Source organism: Ascaphus truei, chromosome 8 (assembly GCF_040206685.1).
Source record: "Ascaphus truei isolate aAscTru1 chromosome 8, aAscTru1.hap1, whole genome shotgun sequence".
Classification (NCBI taxonomy): Eukaryota; Metazoa; Chordata; class Amphibia; order Anura; family Ascaphidae; genus Ascaphus; species Ascaphus truei.
This window is the reverse complement of record NC_134490.1, coordinates 70,864,423-70,884,954: the sequence shown is the minus strand read 5'-3', so window position 1 is coordinate 70,884,954 and position 20,532 is coordinate 70,864,423. Positions and strand designations below refer to the sequence as shown.

Sequence of the window (20,532 nt, the reverse complement as noted above, 5' to 3'; positions counted from 1 at the left end):
AGTTATATTCGTTAAACTATAAACCTATCATTAGGAGTATTAAAAAAGATTTCTAATATTGGAAATCTTTTCCGCTTTCCTTGTCTGGCAGAATCATTCTTTTGAAAATGTTTGAAAATCTCTTTCCCCAAATTAATTTATGTTTCACAGAAGTTACTTGTGTTAGTAAAAAACAAACAGATGTAGCATTTATTAACAAGATGTTTACAGACTTTTGGGCCTATTCTAGTAGCTCTGAAGTTGTCATTGCCAAACCGCATGGTTTGGCATATACAGTAGTAACGGAATGAAACGTGGAAAAAACACTATTCTCTATTGTAAACCGCTTCTAAGAAATGTGACAAAATGCCTGGATTGTACTTGCTTTTGAAGTGGAATGACCAGAGGTGGTGCTAACTCCATCCTCAGCCTGACTCTGCTCTTTCAGTAAAACCCGTCAGGCTCTGGATGTAACTCGCGATACCAATCTCGCCCCCGTTGAGGTGGTGTGAAAAAAGGCGATTTTTAATAAGCTGTTTACATAACGGAGCTACTAGAAAAGCCGTTTAAGTACAACAAAATGGGAGTTGGAGGCTTTTTTGACAAACCGATCAGATTGGCAGAGCCGGAGTGAAACTGGGTTAAATTCAAACTACCAACTGCCAAACAAGGATAGAGTAGACTCCCTACTAGACAAAGAGAATTGGGGAAGGCAAATTTGTAGACAAATGGAAACCATTTATTCGTACACTACCAATTGAGACCAGAGAAACAGTTTTGCAGCCCTTTAAACACATTAAGGAATACTTGGAAGTGCAGCGGAGGCAATGAGTGGTAATTATTCGAGGATCTTGTGTTATATTTCCAGGCATTACAGGTATGGGGTATGGTCCCAAAGTCTGTAAAATGTAATGACAGTATAATCCAATACTACCGTAATTAAAATATATAAGGTGTGATATTAACTAGTTTGTTTGATACATGCGGTTCAAGTTAGGTAGACAGTGGCTCCTAAGAGGAAAAGACCAAAATAAAAATGAGAAAGGGAAATGTATATAAAGTATGTGACAGGAGAGTATAAAGGTCAAAATTAAATGGACATGGAATAAGTTTTATCCAGACTTTATTATTATGGTATAGTATCTATTTCCCAAAATATTACATGCATATTGTGATCTGCAAATTTTAAAAAGGCTGTACAACATTTCCCTGTGTCAACAATCGGGATCCGTAGTCAAAATGTGGAATATAATTGGCTGTGGAATGTAATCTATTGTTCCTTCTCAGCAATAAAAAGTATTGCAACATTTAAATAAATACAAGTAACTACTGTTCACTTCTGAACACACATTTCCTTTTGTTTAAACTGCTTTCACGAGCTTCGTGTTTAGTTTTTGATATATTATCATGTTGGACACAGATTTTCCGGAGCCCTGGCGACTTATTTGCTTGCTGGTCAAAGTAGTAAATTAGGAGTATCTCATTTCACAGTAAAAAATAAAGTTGCATTTCTAATAAACTGACATTTTCTTCTTAACTAGCCCATGTAAATGGAATTGAAATCATTCTCGTCTTTGTATCCTGTGACATTGAATATGACTTTTCAATCGGAACACACAAATTCAGATATTTTCTGTCTCCCAAGTTTAGAATCCTAATTTCTTCCAAAGAAGAAAAAAAGTGGATGACCTCTTAGTCTTAATGTCAGATTTATCACCTAAAACATTCAATAAAGGTGGAAAAGCCGTCAAAAGCAGCTGGTTGGCCAAGGGGCCATTAAGAGTTGATAAAATATGTAAAACTGCTGATTTCTCTTCAATAAACATAGTAATGCTATTGAAAGCAAAAGAAATACAGTACACATTACAACATTTGGGTGTCCTTTTGAAAATCCTAAAGTATATGCTGCTATTCGTAGTAAAACTTTTTGTAGGTTACCAATATTGGACTTATTCACGGGTATTCTTGTAATTACTTTGCCTACAACTCTAACAACTGCACCACGAAGCCGGCTCTGTGTAATACGTCCTTTATAGTGTTGTATTTCTATTGTTTCTGTTGATTAGGAGAGAGTAGACAAGGACCTCCAGGTGTACCAGGCCCACCAGGATCCTTTGTGCCCACCTCAGGTAAACAAATGTTCTGTACTGGTAACTAACTGCCTGATGCTTGTCTTAAAGAGTAGCTTTGTACCAACAAAAAGATCTCATATTGTTTTTGTTTCTACAGAAACCTTTTTCTCTGGCCCACCAGGTCCTCCTGGCCCACAAGGATTTAGGGGCGAGACAGGTAAGAGCAGTAATAAAACTCTCTTTGAAAGAGCCCATAATCTAATTTCAAGCACTTGGGATTAGGAAATATTATCGTAATTTAGGTCGAAGAAAACATGCATGTTTTGCTCAGTGGTAACTGGGTGAGTTACTCATCCTGTAGTATCGGTACGATGCACCAAATTTATCAAAGAAAAATCTCTAAGCACTTTCAATGGGATATATTTACGTGATAAAATATGATGCAGATTATTTACCATTTTTTGTGCCCCAGTTTTGCATCCAATGGACTTTGAAACGTCACCCTTTTTGTGTAGTATTACTGTCTTACACAAAAGGATAATAGTGGGTTTTAAACTGAAGTCCATAATCACCTGACTACTCCTTTTACCATACGATTACAAATGTGTTTGCACATCAAATTCAGTGAACACTAACAACAATCAAAACTCACTACTTGTTCACTGTGTCTTTCCATACAGTGTGCTAAAAAGATTATGCGAATAATGGATTATAATCTAAAAGTAAGGGATGCTGAAGAAAACAGGCGTACTTTGTATTAACTGTCCAAACAGTAAAATATGCTTAAAAGTCAGCATTTTAATGCCACTGCAATGTTTATTTTGTCATCAGATTTTAGCTTTAGTATTTCCCCTCTGCCTGATTTAATCGTAGCTATGAATATATCAGAGATCCAGAAATCAGCAGGCTTCCTAAGACTTTCTAGTAGATTGTCTATACTGTATGCAGAACTATATAAAGATCCATAGATGTAAAAAGGTCATTAACAATTATTCTTTCCTTTTCTACTAAGGTGATCAAGGTCAAAGAGGCACACCAGGTAAAATGAAAAATAATAACTTCATTTCATATAATAGCTTTATTCCATATAGTGCCAATGGGACTCAAAGCGCGTCACGCAGCACATAGGAATGTTACAGATACAAACCCTGCCCAGATGAGCTTACAATCTATTTTTTGTGCCTGAGGCACAGGGAGATAAAACGATTTGCCCAAGGTCACAAGGAACTGACACTGGGAATCCCCAGCTTCAAGCTCAGTCTCGTTGTTTACAGAGTCAGTGTCTTTACTCACTGAGCCATTCCCTCTCCCTACTTCTTATATTCATTTACACCATTCCATTTTACACTATTAACCGGTATATACTATAACACAATGCTTTTTCTCAGTGAAGAAACACATTTTGAAACCTGATATAGGTTCATATATTGATATGGATGTGTATATATATATATATATATATATATATATATATATATATATATATATATATATATTCCACAACCAGTGGAATCCTGAACAGTATCTGTACTGCTTCATCACCCAATTATACAGTAACTTGCATTGGAAATTCTGTATAAAATGCTGTAAATGTCTCTATTTTGAATGTATCCTGTATTTGGTGTGATGCTTATTATATAGAATTTACATCCCCACTTCCCCCAGTTTTAAACTAAATTAATTATATTTGTTACATTCTAAAGGAATAGTGTGAGGTCAAATGTAATGTTGCTTTGACTAGAATGCAGAAGATTTCAAATACTCCTACTATATATTAGTGTAACTCACATCATCTCCTTGGTATTTAACAGGTGAACCAGGACAACCAGGACAGCCAGGACTTCCTGGATCACCAGGGCGTGATGGTCAGTCCCAGTACAATTATATGCTCCCTACCATGGGATTAAATGCCACCCTCAGCTGAGTGGGATCTTTAATATACATGGGATTCTCATTTTTGCTATTGTCTCTCCAGGGCCAGCATCAGTTGGACCAGTTGGGCCTCCCGGCAACCCCGGACAACCTGGACAACCAGGAGAACCAGGAGAGAAAGGTAGGGAGCAGCGAGGCCTGAAATCCACGGTTTGGTCTTTGCATCGTTGATAGCATATTCAGCATATCGAGAAAGAGATGGAAAAAGCTGTCCAAGCTGATCACATGTCTGCTTTGCAGTTCACAACATTGTGAAGTAATTATTCCACACCAAAGATCAGTGTGTACAACCTGCTGTGCATTTGATCCTTTCTGCTGAGGCAAACTAGCTAAATAGTTTTGGAGGAGCTGGTAGTAATAAATCACACATCCACTCTCCTATTTGCTTGATGTGTTTTACCACATTATTAGAAAAAAAAAATTGGGAGCTCACACTACTTATAGTACTCACATGTACCGGAATAAAGGAATTGGGGTGCACCATATGCTGTCAGGGGGTCTGATCCTGTGATAGATCCTGTGGTATGAATACATTCAATAGTAGGAAGGCAGCTCAAGAAGATAAAGAAAAGGTTTCTTTATTGAATTTACATATTCCTCCAACGCGTTTCAGTCCCAGCTGGGACCGAAACGGGTAGGAGGAATATGTAAGTTCAATAAAGAAACCTTTACTACAACTTCTTAAGTGCTCACTGCCTTCCTACTATTGAATTATACTATATGATACCATACTGTATATGCCTTTATTTAGGTCAAGAAAACAAATAGTACAGTAGATCATTGACTTGAGTGGATCCTTACCCTTTTCATGCATTACTTTTATGTGGAAAATAATGAGCATTATTTTTCTTTCTTTCTATATATGCCATTGTTATGTAGATGATTCCATTCATAAAGTTGTCAGCCCTGTCATAATATTTATAGAATCTGAGTAATAACATCTCTTTCATACGCAAATATGACAAGTTTCCAGAAAAAAAAGACTCAAAAATGCATCACGTTTGGAATTAGAAGTCAATGCATTGCACGACTTGTTGGAATCGTCACCCTCCGATATATCTCATGTTCAGCACAATAACGCTTTTGTGTTTGCAGGTGAAGCTGGTATTCCGGGTGCTCCGGGCATTCCAGGCGGATCACGGAGTAAGAATACATCACATTTTTACTGGATATCCACAGGGCATTCTAATTCAGTATCCCATGCCGTTATTTGGAATAGTAACTAAAACGCCATGTCAGTTATGAATCCATGAACTCCTAGGTCAAATTTGGGTCATTAAGCACCAAATGTAATTGACCACAATGGGTGTTGTAGCTTGATACACTTAGATGTCTTTTTTTTGCTGCAGTATTGCAATGATTTTGCCCCAGGAAATGTTTGGTATACATTTTGCATTCATTCATCTTTCACATTCTTTTTAAGCAGCAATCCAGCTTTCCTTTTTTTAAAAAATAGTTATAGGTCAGAAGCAGGGGATCTCCGGAGCTGAACTGTGTTCATTTCAACTCTGGGGAACCCCTGCTTCCTGAGAAACTAACCTCTGTAGGGGGTGCCGGTAGCAGCTCCGATTGGGCTAGGTGGGTTTTTTGAAATGGCGGTTTTAAAGTTCCCGTGCCACGTGTGCCAAGAGGAAGCAGTGACATCATCCCTTGTGGCTTCCTATTGGCCCGCGTGACCAGGACCTGCGGTGCTGCTACCGGCAGCACTTATGGAGGTAAGTATGTCTGGAAGTAGGGTGTCCTCTGAGCTGAAATCAACACGATTCAGCTCCGGAGACCCTTTACTTCCTACCTGGAGGGGGGAGGGAGAATGTTTTTGTGCAGCCCAGAAGTAGACATAGTCCTTCCTTTCTTTAGAAATCAAAGTTAATAACTGTAGAATGTTGTCAAGCTTCATCTAACTGTCAATTTGATATCTTTAGGCCCAGCTCCTGGTGGAAGATCTGGCCCAGGGAGTCCTGGTCCTCCTGGCCCTCCTGGTCCTCCTGGTTCCCCAGGTCAACCTGGTAACTCTGGTGGTGGTGCAGAAGCAGTCCAACAGTACATTGCACAGTATCTGCAGAGTAAGCGAGATATGAGATTCGTACAGTAGTTACAGTCATCCTGCATTGAGTTTTGAGATCCTGTGACCTACACATCACATTAACATGGGCTTCATTCATGTGATAACAATTTTGAATATCCACCATGGGTATCCCAGATATATCAAATGCATCATGAATGGGGGTCTAAATAAACACATCTTTCATATTTTATTTATTAAATTAGATTAGAAACCCATGCCATATCTTCAGCATTGAAGTGCATATTATTTATCAAAAACATTGGCCCATTTTTATTAAGCGGTGCTGTTCTTTAAGGCACCTTGTGGTGCTGGAAGACACCCTGTAGCCCATTGTGGTGATTTGAGGATAGAGTGCTCTCCAGCGCTAAAAGGTGGAATAGCACTAAAAAGTGTCTTGTGCATTACTGTGTATATGTCTTATTGTGGTTATATTTCTTATTGTGGTTCAAACACATGCTTCAGCTGTCTTTGGTGGCTTCATCAAACTTTTACTTCAATGTTAAATTACGTCTAATATCAGTGCTGTTGTTCAAATTAAAGCTACAATATTTTCATTGAATATCTTATTGCTCCAGTACAGAGACTGGAGATACCATTTTAAAACCAATCCACTCGTCTCTTTTTATGTTTCGTAGGTGAAAATGTCAGGAGTTATTTGGCTGGACCCCAAGGACCTCCAGGGCCAAAGGGAGACAGTGGGCTGGAAGTAGATTATGCTGAGCTGGCAGGCCGTGTTGTGACCTACCTACGAGGTAAGAGCTAATTGTCCCCTGCAGAATAAAAGTCTTGTTCCATACCGACTGTAACAATTCAATATAGGAACTTGCTGTGTAATGGAATTGCCTTACACAAGGTGTTACCTGTGCTTAATTTGAATACAAATTGCTGCCTTGTCAAAATGATACATCTTTCCTTTTAGACTTTTCTTTTTATTACAACTTCACTGTACAGGAAGCATGACAAATGAATTCTGCACAGTTTCTCTGGATTAGTCAGCTTCGCTGGTTTTCATGGCAATGAAACTGACATTTTTTGGTTCAAACGCATTAAGAGCAAAATGCACAAGGATTGTCCTACTGCACGCTTAATTGGGGAAATTACTTCCTTGTAAAAGAAGAGATTGATGCTGCTCAAAGCATCCACTCGACAACTCTTGGGTCTAAGGCTCAAGGACATTTTGGAGTAAAACTGGGTTATTTTCTTCCTATGTCATTGTATCAAACCAATCAATTTTACCCTGTATTCAGTATCTAGGAACATAGGGTGTGTCAGTAGGAATTGCCTACTCTAGGGAAACTATTTTCAATTATATAAGCATTCTTTTTAAAGTACAATTATTAAAAGTTAGTTTTTAATCATTTCAACTTTTCTACTACACTATACTATGAATTAGAGTGCACCAACTATAGGCTTTCTTTGTCCTACCTCAAGGATTTGATCTATTCACTCTGTACTTCAATCCTACGTGGCACCTTTTCAACCTACTATACCAACTGAATCTAAATTAATAGTAGAGTGAAGTTCTTTCATTTTCTTCTTTTTGTTTAATATGCCAAAAGTAGTCCACATGAAATTGCCATTAGGGGGTGTCGATATTACATTGACCAATAGGAAGCTGTGACATCATAGGCGGCTTCCTATTGGCCCATGTGACCGTAGGCTTTAAACTTGAGCAGGAGATACCGGCACCCCTTAAGGAGGTAAGTATCTCAGGAAGCAGGGGGCTCCAGTGCCAAAATGAATAGGGTTCAGCTCCAGAGACCCCCTGCTTCAATCCTACATATATATTTGTACATTTCATATTATTGCCGCCCCCTGAGACCTGCCACCCCTAGGTGCAGCCTTTCGTAAGGTATGCCTAGGGACGGGCCTGCCTACATTTCATCTGCTTTTCTCCTGAACCAATACAGTCACCGTATGAGAACTTTGAACTACAAGAAATGTGCAAAACAAACGCATGTAGGCCAAATATGAGGGGACAGGATTTGATATATGCCATTATACCAGGGCCTCACTTTAGGTCTGGCTTTAGGTAAAAAGATGGTATGAAGCAATGTGTCCACACTGAAAAGGTACAATAAAAATATCAAAGAGTAGAAAGCAGGCCTCTAACATTGAGCTCCCAGTATGGCCCTACCCTTTCAAGGAGATGAAGACGCTTCAACCTTTGGTGCAAAATGTATGTCATTTATTTGTGGAGCATTGAGCAATCGCAGCTCAAACGTTTCAGACATCCATGAGCCTTTATCATGTAGGGGAGCTCCTGCTTTCTGCAGTTTGATCATGATATTACTTTGTTGATTGTCACTTTCAGTGTTTAGGGGTTTTTTTTGCTTGCGTGTAACATTTCATTCAATGAGGTCTTCCAGATTATCACACTAGCTAGTCACAATAACCCTACTCAATACAGTGACGAGCACAACAACATAAGATTAACGGTGCAGTAACTACTTAAGGGAATATAAGTTACTACATTTTAACTCAGTTTTTCCTGTATCTCACCATTATGAAGAGGGGCTAATTGAGGACTTAGAAATTGGTCTCAGGCCGGGACCCCAATATTATCTGTGTGTTGCCTGCTCTTTCTGCACATGCAGTAGTGTCAATAATATGTATTTTACTCCTCTAGGTTCTGGTTTTACTTCATTTGAACATGGGTCACAAGGACCTCAAGGTACCACAGTCAGCTACGAGGAAATCCTATCAATGTTGCAAAGTAAGTAATCATTATTGTCAATATCAACCTGTATCGTTTATTTATTTTTTAGAATAAGTGTATGTGGCACAATAAATGTTGTTGACTGGAGTCACAAATATACACTTTTTGATGGTGGCAATGAGGCACCAATCAAGATCTTCTTTTTATGCTGTGGATCAGAACATACATTGCTTCTGCCCAAACCACGGCACACTCTGTGCTAAGTAACAATGTTCTACTAACATTCTGAGATGAAAGGGAGGCACTTCCATTCCGCTGGCGTGTCCTTTGTTTTTGCCTTGGCATGTTTCACCAGCATTGCAGCTCTGTCATTGTTTTAGTAATATATATATGTATGTATATATTATTTAGGTTATGGTGGGTCAAAAGGTGACTAAAAACCCTCCACCGTATAGCATATAAAAATATTACTTGTGAGCTCATTTACATGTCTTAGACAAGTCGGCAACCCTGCTTTGTGTTTTTAGTCACCTTTTCACCCACCATAACCTAATAATTTGTGGTGAAGACCTACCCAAAGTCCAAAAAATTGCAAAGCCAGTATAACCAACCTCACACTGATGAGACACAAAAGGTTGAAACAGTCTGTCTGTGAGTGGGTTTACTGGCTTTGCATCTCATCCCAGGCTATGTTTAAAAGCTGAGTTTGGCTTATGGGTTCCATGTAATAATGGACAAGACAAAAGGTGGCAGTGCGTGCTCATTTGCATGTCATTTCCCAGAATCACTTGCTGCAGTGGAAGCACTATGAAGCATATAGACATGTAGTAACCAGGGGGATCCTGACGACAAAAGACAGCACACAGCAGTAATAATCCAAAAAGTGTGTATTGTGAACACAGGGCCGCCAACATTTCGGTCCTCGTAGAGGGACCTTCCTCAGGGCAGTGCGCACTGCCCTGAGGAAGGTCCCTCTATGAGGACCGAAACGTTGGCGGCCCTGTGTTCACAATACACACTTTTTGGATTATTACTGTGGTGTGCTGTCTTTTGTCGTCAGGATCCACCTGGTTACTACATGTCTATATATATATATATATATATATATATATATATACACACACACACTACATGGAATAATATTCATGCTTATTTCTTCTAGACTCTGGACTAGGGTTTGGTCTTCAAGGACCTCCTGGGCCCCCTGGACTGCCAGGATTGCCGGGATCTGCCTATGGGGACATAACAGCTTTACTTCAAAGTAATTAATTTCAATGTGTTCTGTGTGATTAACACTCTTCTAAGAAAAAAATATGTGTTCTGTTATTTTAGAAATATTTCAGGAAAAAATGTATATCGAGACTTCCGTCATCTTCTGCTCATTTCCAAATAGGCCAAATAGCTATTGTTCACTTGGTTGTTAACATTGTACCATGTATACCCAATCTTCTTACGTTCCATGCTAAAGCATTGATTAGGGAAACCAGAACACGCCAGGAGAAAGGATGCGTCTTGTGTTTGAGTGTTTTTGTGCGTGGTGGAACTTGGAAGTTGATAGCAATTTCTTAACCTAGAAAACTCTCAAGTGTTTGTTTTCACGTAGGAATGTAATGGTATCATAGTGGTCACACTGGGGTTATCTGAATTATTATACACCGAGATGGTGATTTGAGAGTGTACAGTATTTATTTATCTTTATGTAGACCAGGGGGGCTCAACTCCAGTCCTCACCCCCCCCCCCCCCCTCACCAGGTCAGGTTTTCAAGATATCCCAGCTTCAGCACAGGTGGCTCAATCAGGGGCTCAGTCAAAGACTGTCACACCTGTGCTGATGCAGGGACTGATTGAGCCCCAACTGTGCTGAAGCAGGGATATCCTGAAAACCTGACCTGTTGGGGGGGTTTGAGGACTGGAGTTGAGCACCCCTGAAGTAGACTATTATTGAATAAAAATACTGCATCATTGTAGGGTTTGGCCTTTTGCACTTTCTCTACAGATACCTTATCATACAGTATTAGTCAGCCTACTGTATGTGTGAATAATATAAGCCGTTTTAGCACAAGACATAAAACTATCACATGTAATAAGAGGTCTGGGCAAGATTACACCGTACATAGGATGAGGATGATGTTAACGTTCATTATTATTTACGGTAGTGTTCTTCATATTTTTTTGTTAAATCAGCATCTGAGTTCAGAGGAGTTGTTGGTCCTCCTGGACCTCCAGGCCAGCCTGGACGTCAAGGCCCACCGGGTCGTACTGGAGCCCCTGGACCTATGGGACTATCAGGAGGTCCCACCATGAGTAGAACCAGTTTCAGCACAGAGGACATTTCATCCTATTTACAAAGTAAGCTATAAGTATTTCTACCAAAACAGAGGCTTTCTGTGTCTTTATCCTCATCAATGTTGATGGCAGTATACTATCAAAAGAAGAGGAGGCCCCTCAAACTAGACAAAGGAATCAAAAATACATCCATAGTGAATGGACAGTTATGGCTGGAAATGCCCTTTGGTTACAATGCATTTTCAAGACTAAAGCTGCGTAGTACTGCAGCACTTAATATTTGCAGTATATTCTGCAATATCTCCACCAATTTACTTTTTGTCTCGGGTTGTCAGACTGGTCCTCAAAAGCAGTCAAACAACTTTCGGACTAATTGTCCTATTTATATACAAAATGCATCTCCGTGTGTGTAACTCCTCGAGTATTTATTACCCTGGTGTAGCTTGGGTCCCCAAGGACATGTTTGATAACCACTGAGTTAAACAGCCCCAATGTTCAAAAAGCACATTTCGTTAGAACATTTAAATGTGGTATAAAAACACATGGAGACAAATTGCTTTCTTAAAGAGAAGAGTATACAAAACGTTAATTTGTTGCCTCAGGTATTGGATATACGGGAGGAACTCCAGGACCACCAGGTCCCCCCGGACCTCAGGGACCACCTGGTGGTGGCAGTAGTCTGGTCTCCTACGCTGAGAACACCCAGGGTGATCGATTCCGGACTGAGCTCATTGAATATCTGACAAGTAAATGCACTTTACTTTCCTCCATATTTCTCGACTTAGGGCAGTTTTTGGGGAAAAGGGAAACGCAGCAATACTCTGGGGGAGTGCAAGGTGATAGCATTTTGAGTTGATGTCACCTATTAAAGTGTCCATTTGTCTGCAAGTTTGGTATCTATATTCCTGGCTTTACAGACACTGGGCAGATCATCTTACAGTAATATATTGGTCGTTTGGTCCTGGAGACGCCGGCCATTCTCATAGGTTATGATACATTTCAATAGCCTAATGAGAGAGTTCTCCATAGCTATAATAGCTCGAGTACAGAGAAGCTCACAGGTATCTTCTTTAAATGTATATAAAGAAGAGAACTACTCTACTGCATTTCAAAATGTCAGTATTGTATTAAATCTATGAACAACTTTTTTGTTAGCCCATTAAAAGATATCAAAAGCTATGACTATTCACCACTTTATAGTAAATCCAGTCGATTTAAACGTAATATTATAGTGACTGCAACTCCTTACACAGAGAGAGCCCTTATCAGCAATGGGCAATTTAGTTGGGAAGATTTTTAAAATAACTTTATGAAGATCCATGGATTGTTCTCTGTGCATTCAGAAAGTATATGCAACTTTTTCTTCTAAAATGTTCTCTTTTGTGGTACGCGTTGGGAGTGGAGTAAAGACATAACACTTTACTGCACTATAGTAGCAACCATGTACCCAGCACTTTATAATTTAAGTGAACAAATAATTGAAAATACTGACAAGTAACAGAAAGTACGAAAGAGACAGCACCTGACAAGTAACCTCAAGGAGGCTATAATCTCAGCCTTTGGGGTCTAAAATACAGTCTAATGTTTACCTTTATCATTCTCCCTAGGTGACAATATTCGGAGATATATCTCAGGCCCACCAGGCCCACCAGGACCTCCGGGACTTCAAGGTCTGCGAGGAGCAAAAGGAGATAGTGGGTGGATGTCTTCATCATCAGGGTCATCGGGATCGTCATCAGAATTCTCTTCAGGATCATCTTTAAGATCATCTTCAGGATCGTCATTAGGATCGTCATCAGGGTCGTCATCGGGATTGTCATCGGGATCATCATCGGGATCGTCATTAGGGTCATCATCAGGGTCGTCATTAGGGTCGTCATCAGGGTCGTCATTAGGGTCATCATCAGGGTCGTCATCAGGGTCATCAGGGTCATCATTCTCCTCCTCATTGGTACTGGATTACAATGAGGTGGTATCTCGTGTGACAGAACATATGCAGAGTAAGTATGGGGATGGTCATTGAAGCTTCATTGTGATTACTGGTCTTGTTCTGTAAGGAGTTGCTTATATCTCCACTGCCGTAATGTAATACATGAATATAAAAATAAATTAACTACAGCCCGTCCAAGAAGCTAAATTAATTAATTAATATAGTTTTGATTAGCCCTTCAGTGCGACTGGGTGTAAAAATTTACCTAACGAGAGAAATTACACAAAAGGCTTATGTTCTAGTTGTTAGTATTTGATCTGGAATCAGGTTGTGAGACTTTCCCACTTCAGAGGCCAGTTATTTTTAACCTCAAAGCTATTCTTCGGTCACTATGTATTTCAGTTGCCTCTTTTCTTACATTGCTGATGCTGAAGTTACCTGCATATATTTCATCAGGCGAATGGCAGAAAATATACAGTATACTGTATGCCACTTTTAGCCAAGAACCTCAGAATGTTTAGGAATAATATGTAACCGGAATGATCTAAGGTTCCGAGTCACTAAGCTCTGATGCAGGTCATGGCACCACAACCCCACAGTAAATGCCATTCGAGTTCGTGGCGGGTAACTTGGGGTCGTATGACTATACCCCGCACCTTCACTTAGTAAGAGATGAATGGGATATTTTTCGGGTTAAGTGTCATGCAGATTCCATTTCTATCCTAACATTGATGCTTTCATATCTTAAGGTCAAGGCCTCCTGGGAGAGATCTCTTACAACATGCAGAGGTCAAGTACTCCTGGTCCTCAAGGCCCCCCCGGACCACCAGGGATCTGCCAGATATATGCAACACACGCCAATATAACCACTGATCTCATGGAACTTTTCAGAGGTAAGGAGAATGGTTTCTCAGGGCATGCATTAATCAATGTATTCCAAATCACACAGGACATACAATTAAATGCACCATTTAACAAGAAACAGATTGTGTACAATGAGGGAGTGTGTCCGCTCACAAAGAATGGGATTACACATTTATATAGCCATGTTTCGTTCCCTTTCCATAACCTTACTTTCTATAAATGTACCGGATCTAAATGCATTTTGGATGTTCGTCCTTTCTAAATCTTGCAGACATACAGGATAAAGAACACTGGACTAATTAGTAAATATTTCAGACATTGAAGAGAAAGAACACTGGACTAATTAGTATGTATTTTCTTTTTATAGTTTATGGCACCATTCAAGGACAACCGGGGCATAACGGAGAAAGAGGATTCCCAGGTCCCAAGGGTGAGTGCTGTATTTGTTTGCTTCTTTATAGCTGACCTGAATGAACCTCTATGTGTATATATAAAGGGAAAAGAACTATTAGAAAAGTATCCAGAAATCAACACTTCTATTGCATAATATTGTCACTAGGTTAATGCTGCATAGTTTTGCATAACTTTGAATGCACTGATTTCGACATAAAACATTGATTTTTATATTGTTGCAAAGCACGGGTGGGCAACTCCTATCTTCAAGGTCCACTAACAGGTCAGGTTTTCAGGATATCCCTGCTTCAGCACAGGTGGCTCAAGACTGAGCCACTGATTGAGCCACCTGTGCTGAAGCAGGGATATCCTTAAAACATGACCTGTTGGTGGCCCTTGAGTGCTGGAATTGGCCACTCCTGCTGTTAAGCCTTAACGTTATCGTTGATGGTTTTAAGCACCAGCATAGCATCAACCTGGATCTTCAAACCTCTATTAAAGATTGCAGTTGGCTGACATTAATAACCATTTCTTACGCTGTAATTCATTACGAATGAGAGTTGCTCATTTTCATATTTTGACCAAACTGAAAGACGGCCACCAAGGTACACCCCAATAGTCAGTCTTTTAATGCCTTATGTCCTTCATATCTTGTGCATTCTCTCATTTATTTGTGAGGAAAAACCCTGACAAGATATAAAACACATATCTGACATGTAGAAAATCAGCAGACTTCTCGGTGTGGAAGAGATAAGAAGAACTTACACCAAACAGCGGAACCAGCTGAATACGTTTGCCAAAAACATTTAATATTTTTCTTTTACTGTATTCATGTGCCATATATTTATTTATTTAATATTTATTTTATTTCTACAGGTGATAGGGGGGTGCCAGGATATACTGGACCACCAGGACCAAGGGGTCCCAGAGGAGAGAAAGGTACGTGATCCAGACTACTGAGAAAAGATTAGTGTCAGTGTGATAATAAGAATAATGGGTGTGTGCAGGGCCGTTTTAAGGCCTTCGTAGGCTCTAGGCACTTTTATTTCTAGAGGCCTGTGTGTCCGATATTTTTACTCATTTTTATGCTAATTTCATCGTTTGCTTGTTTCTATCGATACTAGCGATATTTGGCATCGATACTTTTGTTTCAATATTTAAAGGTATCAATACTTTGAAGGCATTTTGAATTAAAATTTGCGGTTTTCTCTTATTTTGTGATTTTTTTTTTTGGTTAGGTATTTTTTCAAGTGAAATATTGTACAGTAGGCCCTAAAAGGTTCGTAGGCCCTAGGCACTGTGCCTAGTCGGCCTAATGTATAAAGCGGCCCTGGGTATGTGAACTGAAGTGCAACAGCTATTGTAAATAATGAATGCATATACGGTATCTTTACATGTGCATAAGGTGGCTGAGGGTGCCTTTGATCAAATTAGCCCATTTATTTTATATGGCATTGAAGCAAACAGAAGAAACAAATTCTTAGGGTGTTGAGCGCTTATGCCTTCGTGGGTTCAATTCTTGCCATGGATGCCCAGAGTAATCATAATCAAAGAATGTTGTTCTTCTCTGTGCTTCAGTTTACATAACTGGAAACATTGTTACCCTCTATTCCTCCCATGGAGATGACAGCACCCAGTGTGGTGAAAGATCATTATTGCCTGTTATAAATATTACTGCACTATGTTGAGCAAATGACTTTTCTCCAATCATTCTATGAAATCTAGAGTTACTTCTGTCCACGCCATCCAGGCACAAAACAATGTAGTATTTAGCTTGGTTCCGTGAACATTAACATATATTAATGTTCTAGAGCAGGCGTGGCCAACGCCAGGTCTCAAGGGCCACAAACCGGCAAGGTATTAGGGATAGCCCTGCTTCAGCACAGATGGCTCGGTCAAAGACTGAGCCACTGATTGAGCCACCTGTGCTGAAGCAGGGATATCCTTAAAACCTGGCCTGCTGGTGGCCCTTGATGGACTGGAGTTGGCCACGCCTGCTCTAGAGAGAAGATACTTTGGGAAAGAGGGGAAAGCATAAAGATATAGCAAACGTCAATATATGATCATTTGTAATAAAGAAAGACATGTGAGAAATATACATTCATTTTTTTTTTACTGCAACCACAAACTTTTTTTTCTTTTTTTTTAGGGGAACAAGTATTTGTGGGGAAACGAAAAAGAAGAAGCACCGGCGTTTGATATGAAAGCAGCATGGACCCGCATCCCAGATTTTACTTACAATGTTTATAACCGTTAACTTGGGCCGATTGCCTCTTTCCTGCTCCATGTACCCGGGCGAGCTGTAAATATAAGAAATGGCACAGGGCCACAAGCACATTTAAAGCAGCCGTAGATAACGTATAGGTCAGTGATTGCGCGCTCTGTGTCCTCATCACAGAATTCCCATTTCCCTGAACATTATTAACCACACACACCACCATATCAATACATAATCCGGTGAGATCTCCTGGTCATCTTCCAATGAGTGCCTGAAAAGCATGCAATGCTTTGAGCACCACAGCAGGGGTAACCAACTCTTGTCCTCAAGGGCCAGCAGGTCAAGTTTGAAGGATATCCCTGCTTCAGCACAGGTGGCTCAATCAGTGGCTCAGTCAAAGACTGAGCCACTGATTGAGCCACTTGTGCTGAAGCAGGGATATCCCCAATGTCTGGCCAGGTGGTGGCCCCTGAGGACTGGAGTTGGCTACCCCTGCTACACAGCCATTAAGGACTTATTTTACTAAGCAGTGCTATGCTGACACCTTACGTCCTATTTACCTGAATGGGCCACAGGATGTCTTTTTTTAATAGCTGAAACATTATGCTAAATGGATTAACTTCTTTATGGAATTCACGCCTTTTTTCCCTTTAGATTAGTCTCAATTGTCTTGATTTATTTTACATTTTATTTTTAAATTAAAAACGTTGTACATTTTAAAGATATTTTTTAAATAACCCTGTTTGTTGTCCGCGGACTGTTCTTTTATTCCAAAGATGGTCTTTCGAACGTAAAAAAAAACATTAACTGCCCAAAGAGGTTTGATACGGCGGTGTGTACTGCAAAGTCTTGCATGCCTCTTTGGCACTGAAGGGGTTAACCGCCTTGAGTATCCTCATGACATCCGGGGTAAATTGGAAGGTCTGGTACACCAGGGGCCCTTATGACGTACCAAGTACATCACAGATTGTTATCTTGCTTTCGAGGGGAGATGGTGCACTGTGTTCCACAGGCGCAGTGAACACTGCTGAGCAGATCCTCTTACGCACACATCGCCGCTGTGACGTCGCAATTATATGATTGTGACATGCCGGAGGGGTGGTGGCACTCAACGGGTTAATTGCAACGTTACCGTTGTAGCATTTGATACTCAGATTGCTTATAAAGAGCCTGCGTGAAATGCGGGCGTTAAACCTGGCACTGTGTGCTAGTGCGGTAATGGTGCCGATCTATAGATGATATTGTTTAAGAAGGACGCACAGTGTTTCTCTTTTCATGCAAATACAGTAACTGTGAGGCAATTTACATCCATGCACTAACACATGGTCAAATCAGGCACCAACCGTGTCGTGTTACATAACCTGTAACAAACCCCGGCCCTTAATAACCATAAAAGCTCGGTCTACTCATGTGCTGTACATTTCATTTAATATTCACTCCAAGCCTGGGTGAGCGGGGAAAATAAGATCTATAGTAGTTATTCGGTCTTCACACAGGGGCAAGCTGACCATGTTGTTAAATTGCACAATTATATATTATGTATGCAAAGATTGTCTGCACCACGTTATTAAACAATTGCAGTTGTTACAGCTACATTTGTGCTTAGTACGTCAAGATGAACTCTCTTCTAGACCAAACCCAACTCAAAGTCATAAACAAAACATCAGGGGTGGCCAACTCCAGTCCTCAAGAGCTAACAGGTCAGGTTTTCAGGATATCTCTACTTCAGCATAGGTGGCTCAATCTTTTGACTGAGCCACCCTGTGCTGAAGTAGGGATATCCTGAAAACCTGACCTGTTGGTGGCCCTTGGGAACTGGAGTTGGCCACCCCTGCCATACACAATGAAAATAATGATATTCATTAATTGTGCTGAACCTCTATATATTAGGCCCTCTTTATGTGAGTGAAAGCTGCAGTGGCAACAAAAGCATAAGCACTTTTTGAAAAAATAAAAAATAATAAAGTAATTTTTTAATTTGTGTATATGATTCTTTCTAAAGGTGATTATAAGGCACACACATTTATTACTCGTGTCTGGTTTGGTTCCATTAAAACATACTATTTCTCCAATCGACGTGAGCACTGCTTTTCTTAGTAACTTCAGAAGTGTTACATTGTTATTTTATTGTGATTCCCTCACGGTAGTGAAGATTTTTTTTTTTATTTTTTTTTAATAAAAAATCTAATTAATATGACATGATAATGCATCTATTAAACAATGATTCCAGTGGGGGAAAAGGCTATATAGATATAGATTTAATTTTGACATAGACATATTTTCAATTTAAAGAGGCAATCCAAGCAGCCCTTTAAACAAAAAAATATATTTTTTAAATATATGCCGCCTTTGATTACCTTTATTGAAAACTAATGACCTAAGCTGCCGGACAATTTGTCCTCCCGTGATCAATCAGCAAAGATCCTTCTACCACGGTTCACTAAATGGCTGCCTTTCAGTTTCAATTAAAACATCAGACAGTGTAACTCAGCAGCTACAATGTATTCTTACATTACTAAAGTAACATTATCTATTGCTTGTTTGTAGCTCAAACTGCTGGGAATATTGGCAACAAATCATCAGAATCATTAAAGTGTTGCAAAGATCTTGCACTGCTGGGGAGGTGGGCTAAAGCTTACTATAGAAAGCAAAGGCTGCTCAGTATATTGACACTCATAAAAATGTAATTTAGTTACATTGTTTATTTAAGTACTACAGTAATACTACAGAACTGATTTATTTAAAAAACACACATGTAGGATATTGCAAGTATTGCCTCCTTTAAGAATTTAAATAGCAGTCAGTATGGCTATTTTTTATTACCCAAACCTGGATTGGAGGGTGGGGGGAGTGGAGGAGTTCCCCACAGAGTTGATCCTTCATCCCCCAACCTCCAGCGCCCCCAGGTTCCTGAGAAACTTGTCGCAGGGTCAGGTTTTCTCTGGTGAACATTAGAAAGCTGAAACATCTTCAGATGACATTGCAACATGGTACAGTATTGGTGACCCCGCCGCTGTACAGTATTTGGAGCCAGCACAAAAAAAACACCCCCTATCTCAGGAATTGGGGGAACCACAAATTCGCTCCAGGGGCACCGGTTAAAAAAAATTAAACCCAGGGATTGCTGCTTGAAGATGTATGGCAAGGCTGCTTATTTAACGCCATTGGCGTTTTTGGTGTGTGAACTACTTCTGTAGTAAGAGCTACCTAATACATACATAATACATATAATATTTTAAGAACTGGACCCATACCATATTCCCATTGTGTCCGTGGTGACTAAATATAATGCGGATGTCTAGTAGTCAAAAAGGTAGTAAGGGGAAAGTGAAGTTTAGCACAAAGTAGCAGCAGCAGCAGCAGCCTTCTCAGCGTATAGCACAACTCACTGAAAGTCACAAGCTAAACAGGTTTATAGAGGTTCATACTATATGAGGGGTGGCCAACACTAGTCACCAACAGGTCAGGTTTTAAGGATAGCCCTGTATCATGATGTCGATTTGTACTAAATGCACAATGCAGAGAAGGAATCCAAGTTCAAGCAAACGGTTTCAAAACACGTCCTGGAGTTGGTGGCCGTGTACTTTCTAAACCCACATTTGGCTGCACAAGTTGCTCAGGAATATCGTTACCATTGGATTGGAATAATGACACGTACGGGGGAGAAGTTACCGAAATGCAGCACATTTACTGTTAGGCTAAGGCCCCGCTGCCTCAGTCAGCGCGTCCGCACTGCATGCAGGCAGCGTGCTGAGAGGCAATTGACCGCTACCTGCGGTCCGTAGGGAGCGAAAGCTGGAGCGGGAGGGGCATAGTTTGAGCGGAGGGCTGCAGCAGGGGTCTCCCACTCTCCTGGGCTGTGAGGGTGCAGCGAGCCCCCACACGTCCTCTGCTGCTCCCCCCCAACATATACACACACACAGCCGGCCGCAACCTCCCCAGCACGCGCAGCCTGCAAGCCGGAGAGAGGGAGTGGGGGCAAATGCTGCCATCGCAGGCGTGGGTGCACATAGCCACAAACATTTACACTCAGACCTCCCTCCCGTAGCTCTAGACAGCTCCCCTCCTCATTGGCTCCCGCCGCACCACGTGACACGTCGCGGCTTGGGATCCTCATGTATCCCCTGCTGGCTT

At 40.5% G+C, this 20,532-nt stretch overlaps 1 protein-coding gene across 3 annotated transcripts in view; it reads left to right on the top strand.

Moving 5' to 3' along the window:
* COL17A1 (collagen type XVII alpha 1 chain) overlaps positions 1–18,375 on the top strand; it is a 66,510-nt gene extending 48,135 nt beyond the window's left edge. For all 3 annotated transcript variants that reach the window (XM_075612538.1, XM_075612539.1, XM_075612537.1), the window contains 17 exons: positions 2,046–2,108; positions 2,209–2,268; positions 3,064–3,090; positions 3,863–3,916; positions 4,027–4,104; positions 5,079–5,126; positions 5,906–6,046; positions 6,684–6,800; positions 8,678–8,764; positions 9,870–9,968; positions 10,892–11,056; positions 11,596–11,739; positions 12,601–12,993; positions 13,673–13,816; positions 14,155–14,217; positions 15,057–15,119; positions 16,330–18,375. In XM_075612538.1, the coding sequence (XP_075468653.1) occupies positions 2,046–2,108; positions 2,209–2,268; positions 3,064–3,090; positions 3,863–3,916; positions 4,027–4,104; positions 5,079–5,126; positions 5,906–6,046; positions 6,684–6,800; positions 8,678–8,764; positions 9,870–9,968; positions 10,892–11,056; positions 11,596–11,739; positions 12,601–12,993; positions 13,673–13,816; positions 14,155–14,217; positions 15,057–15,119; positions 16,330–16,379 (1,796 nt within the window). In that variant the 3' untranslated portion in view covers positions 16,380–18,375. The remainder of the gene's footprint in view (positions 1–2,045; positions 2,109–2,208; positions 2,269–3,063; positions 3,091–3,862; positions 3,917–4,026; positions 4,105–5,078; positions 5,127–5,905; positions 6,047–6,683; positions 6,801–8,677; positions 8,765–9,869; positions 9,969–10,891; positions 11,057–11,595; positions 11,740–12,600; positions 12,994–13,672; positions 13,817–14,154; positions 14,218–15,056; positions 15,120–16,329) is intronic.
* Positions 18,376–20,532: the final 2,157 nt, after the last annotated feature.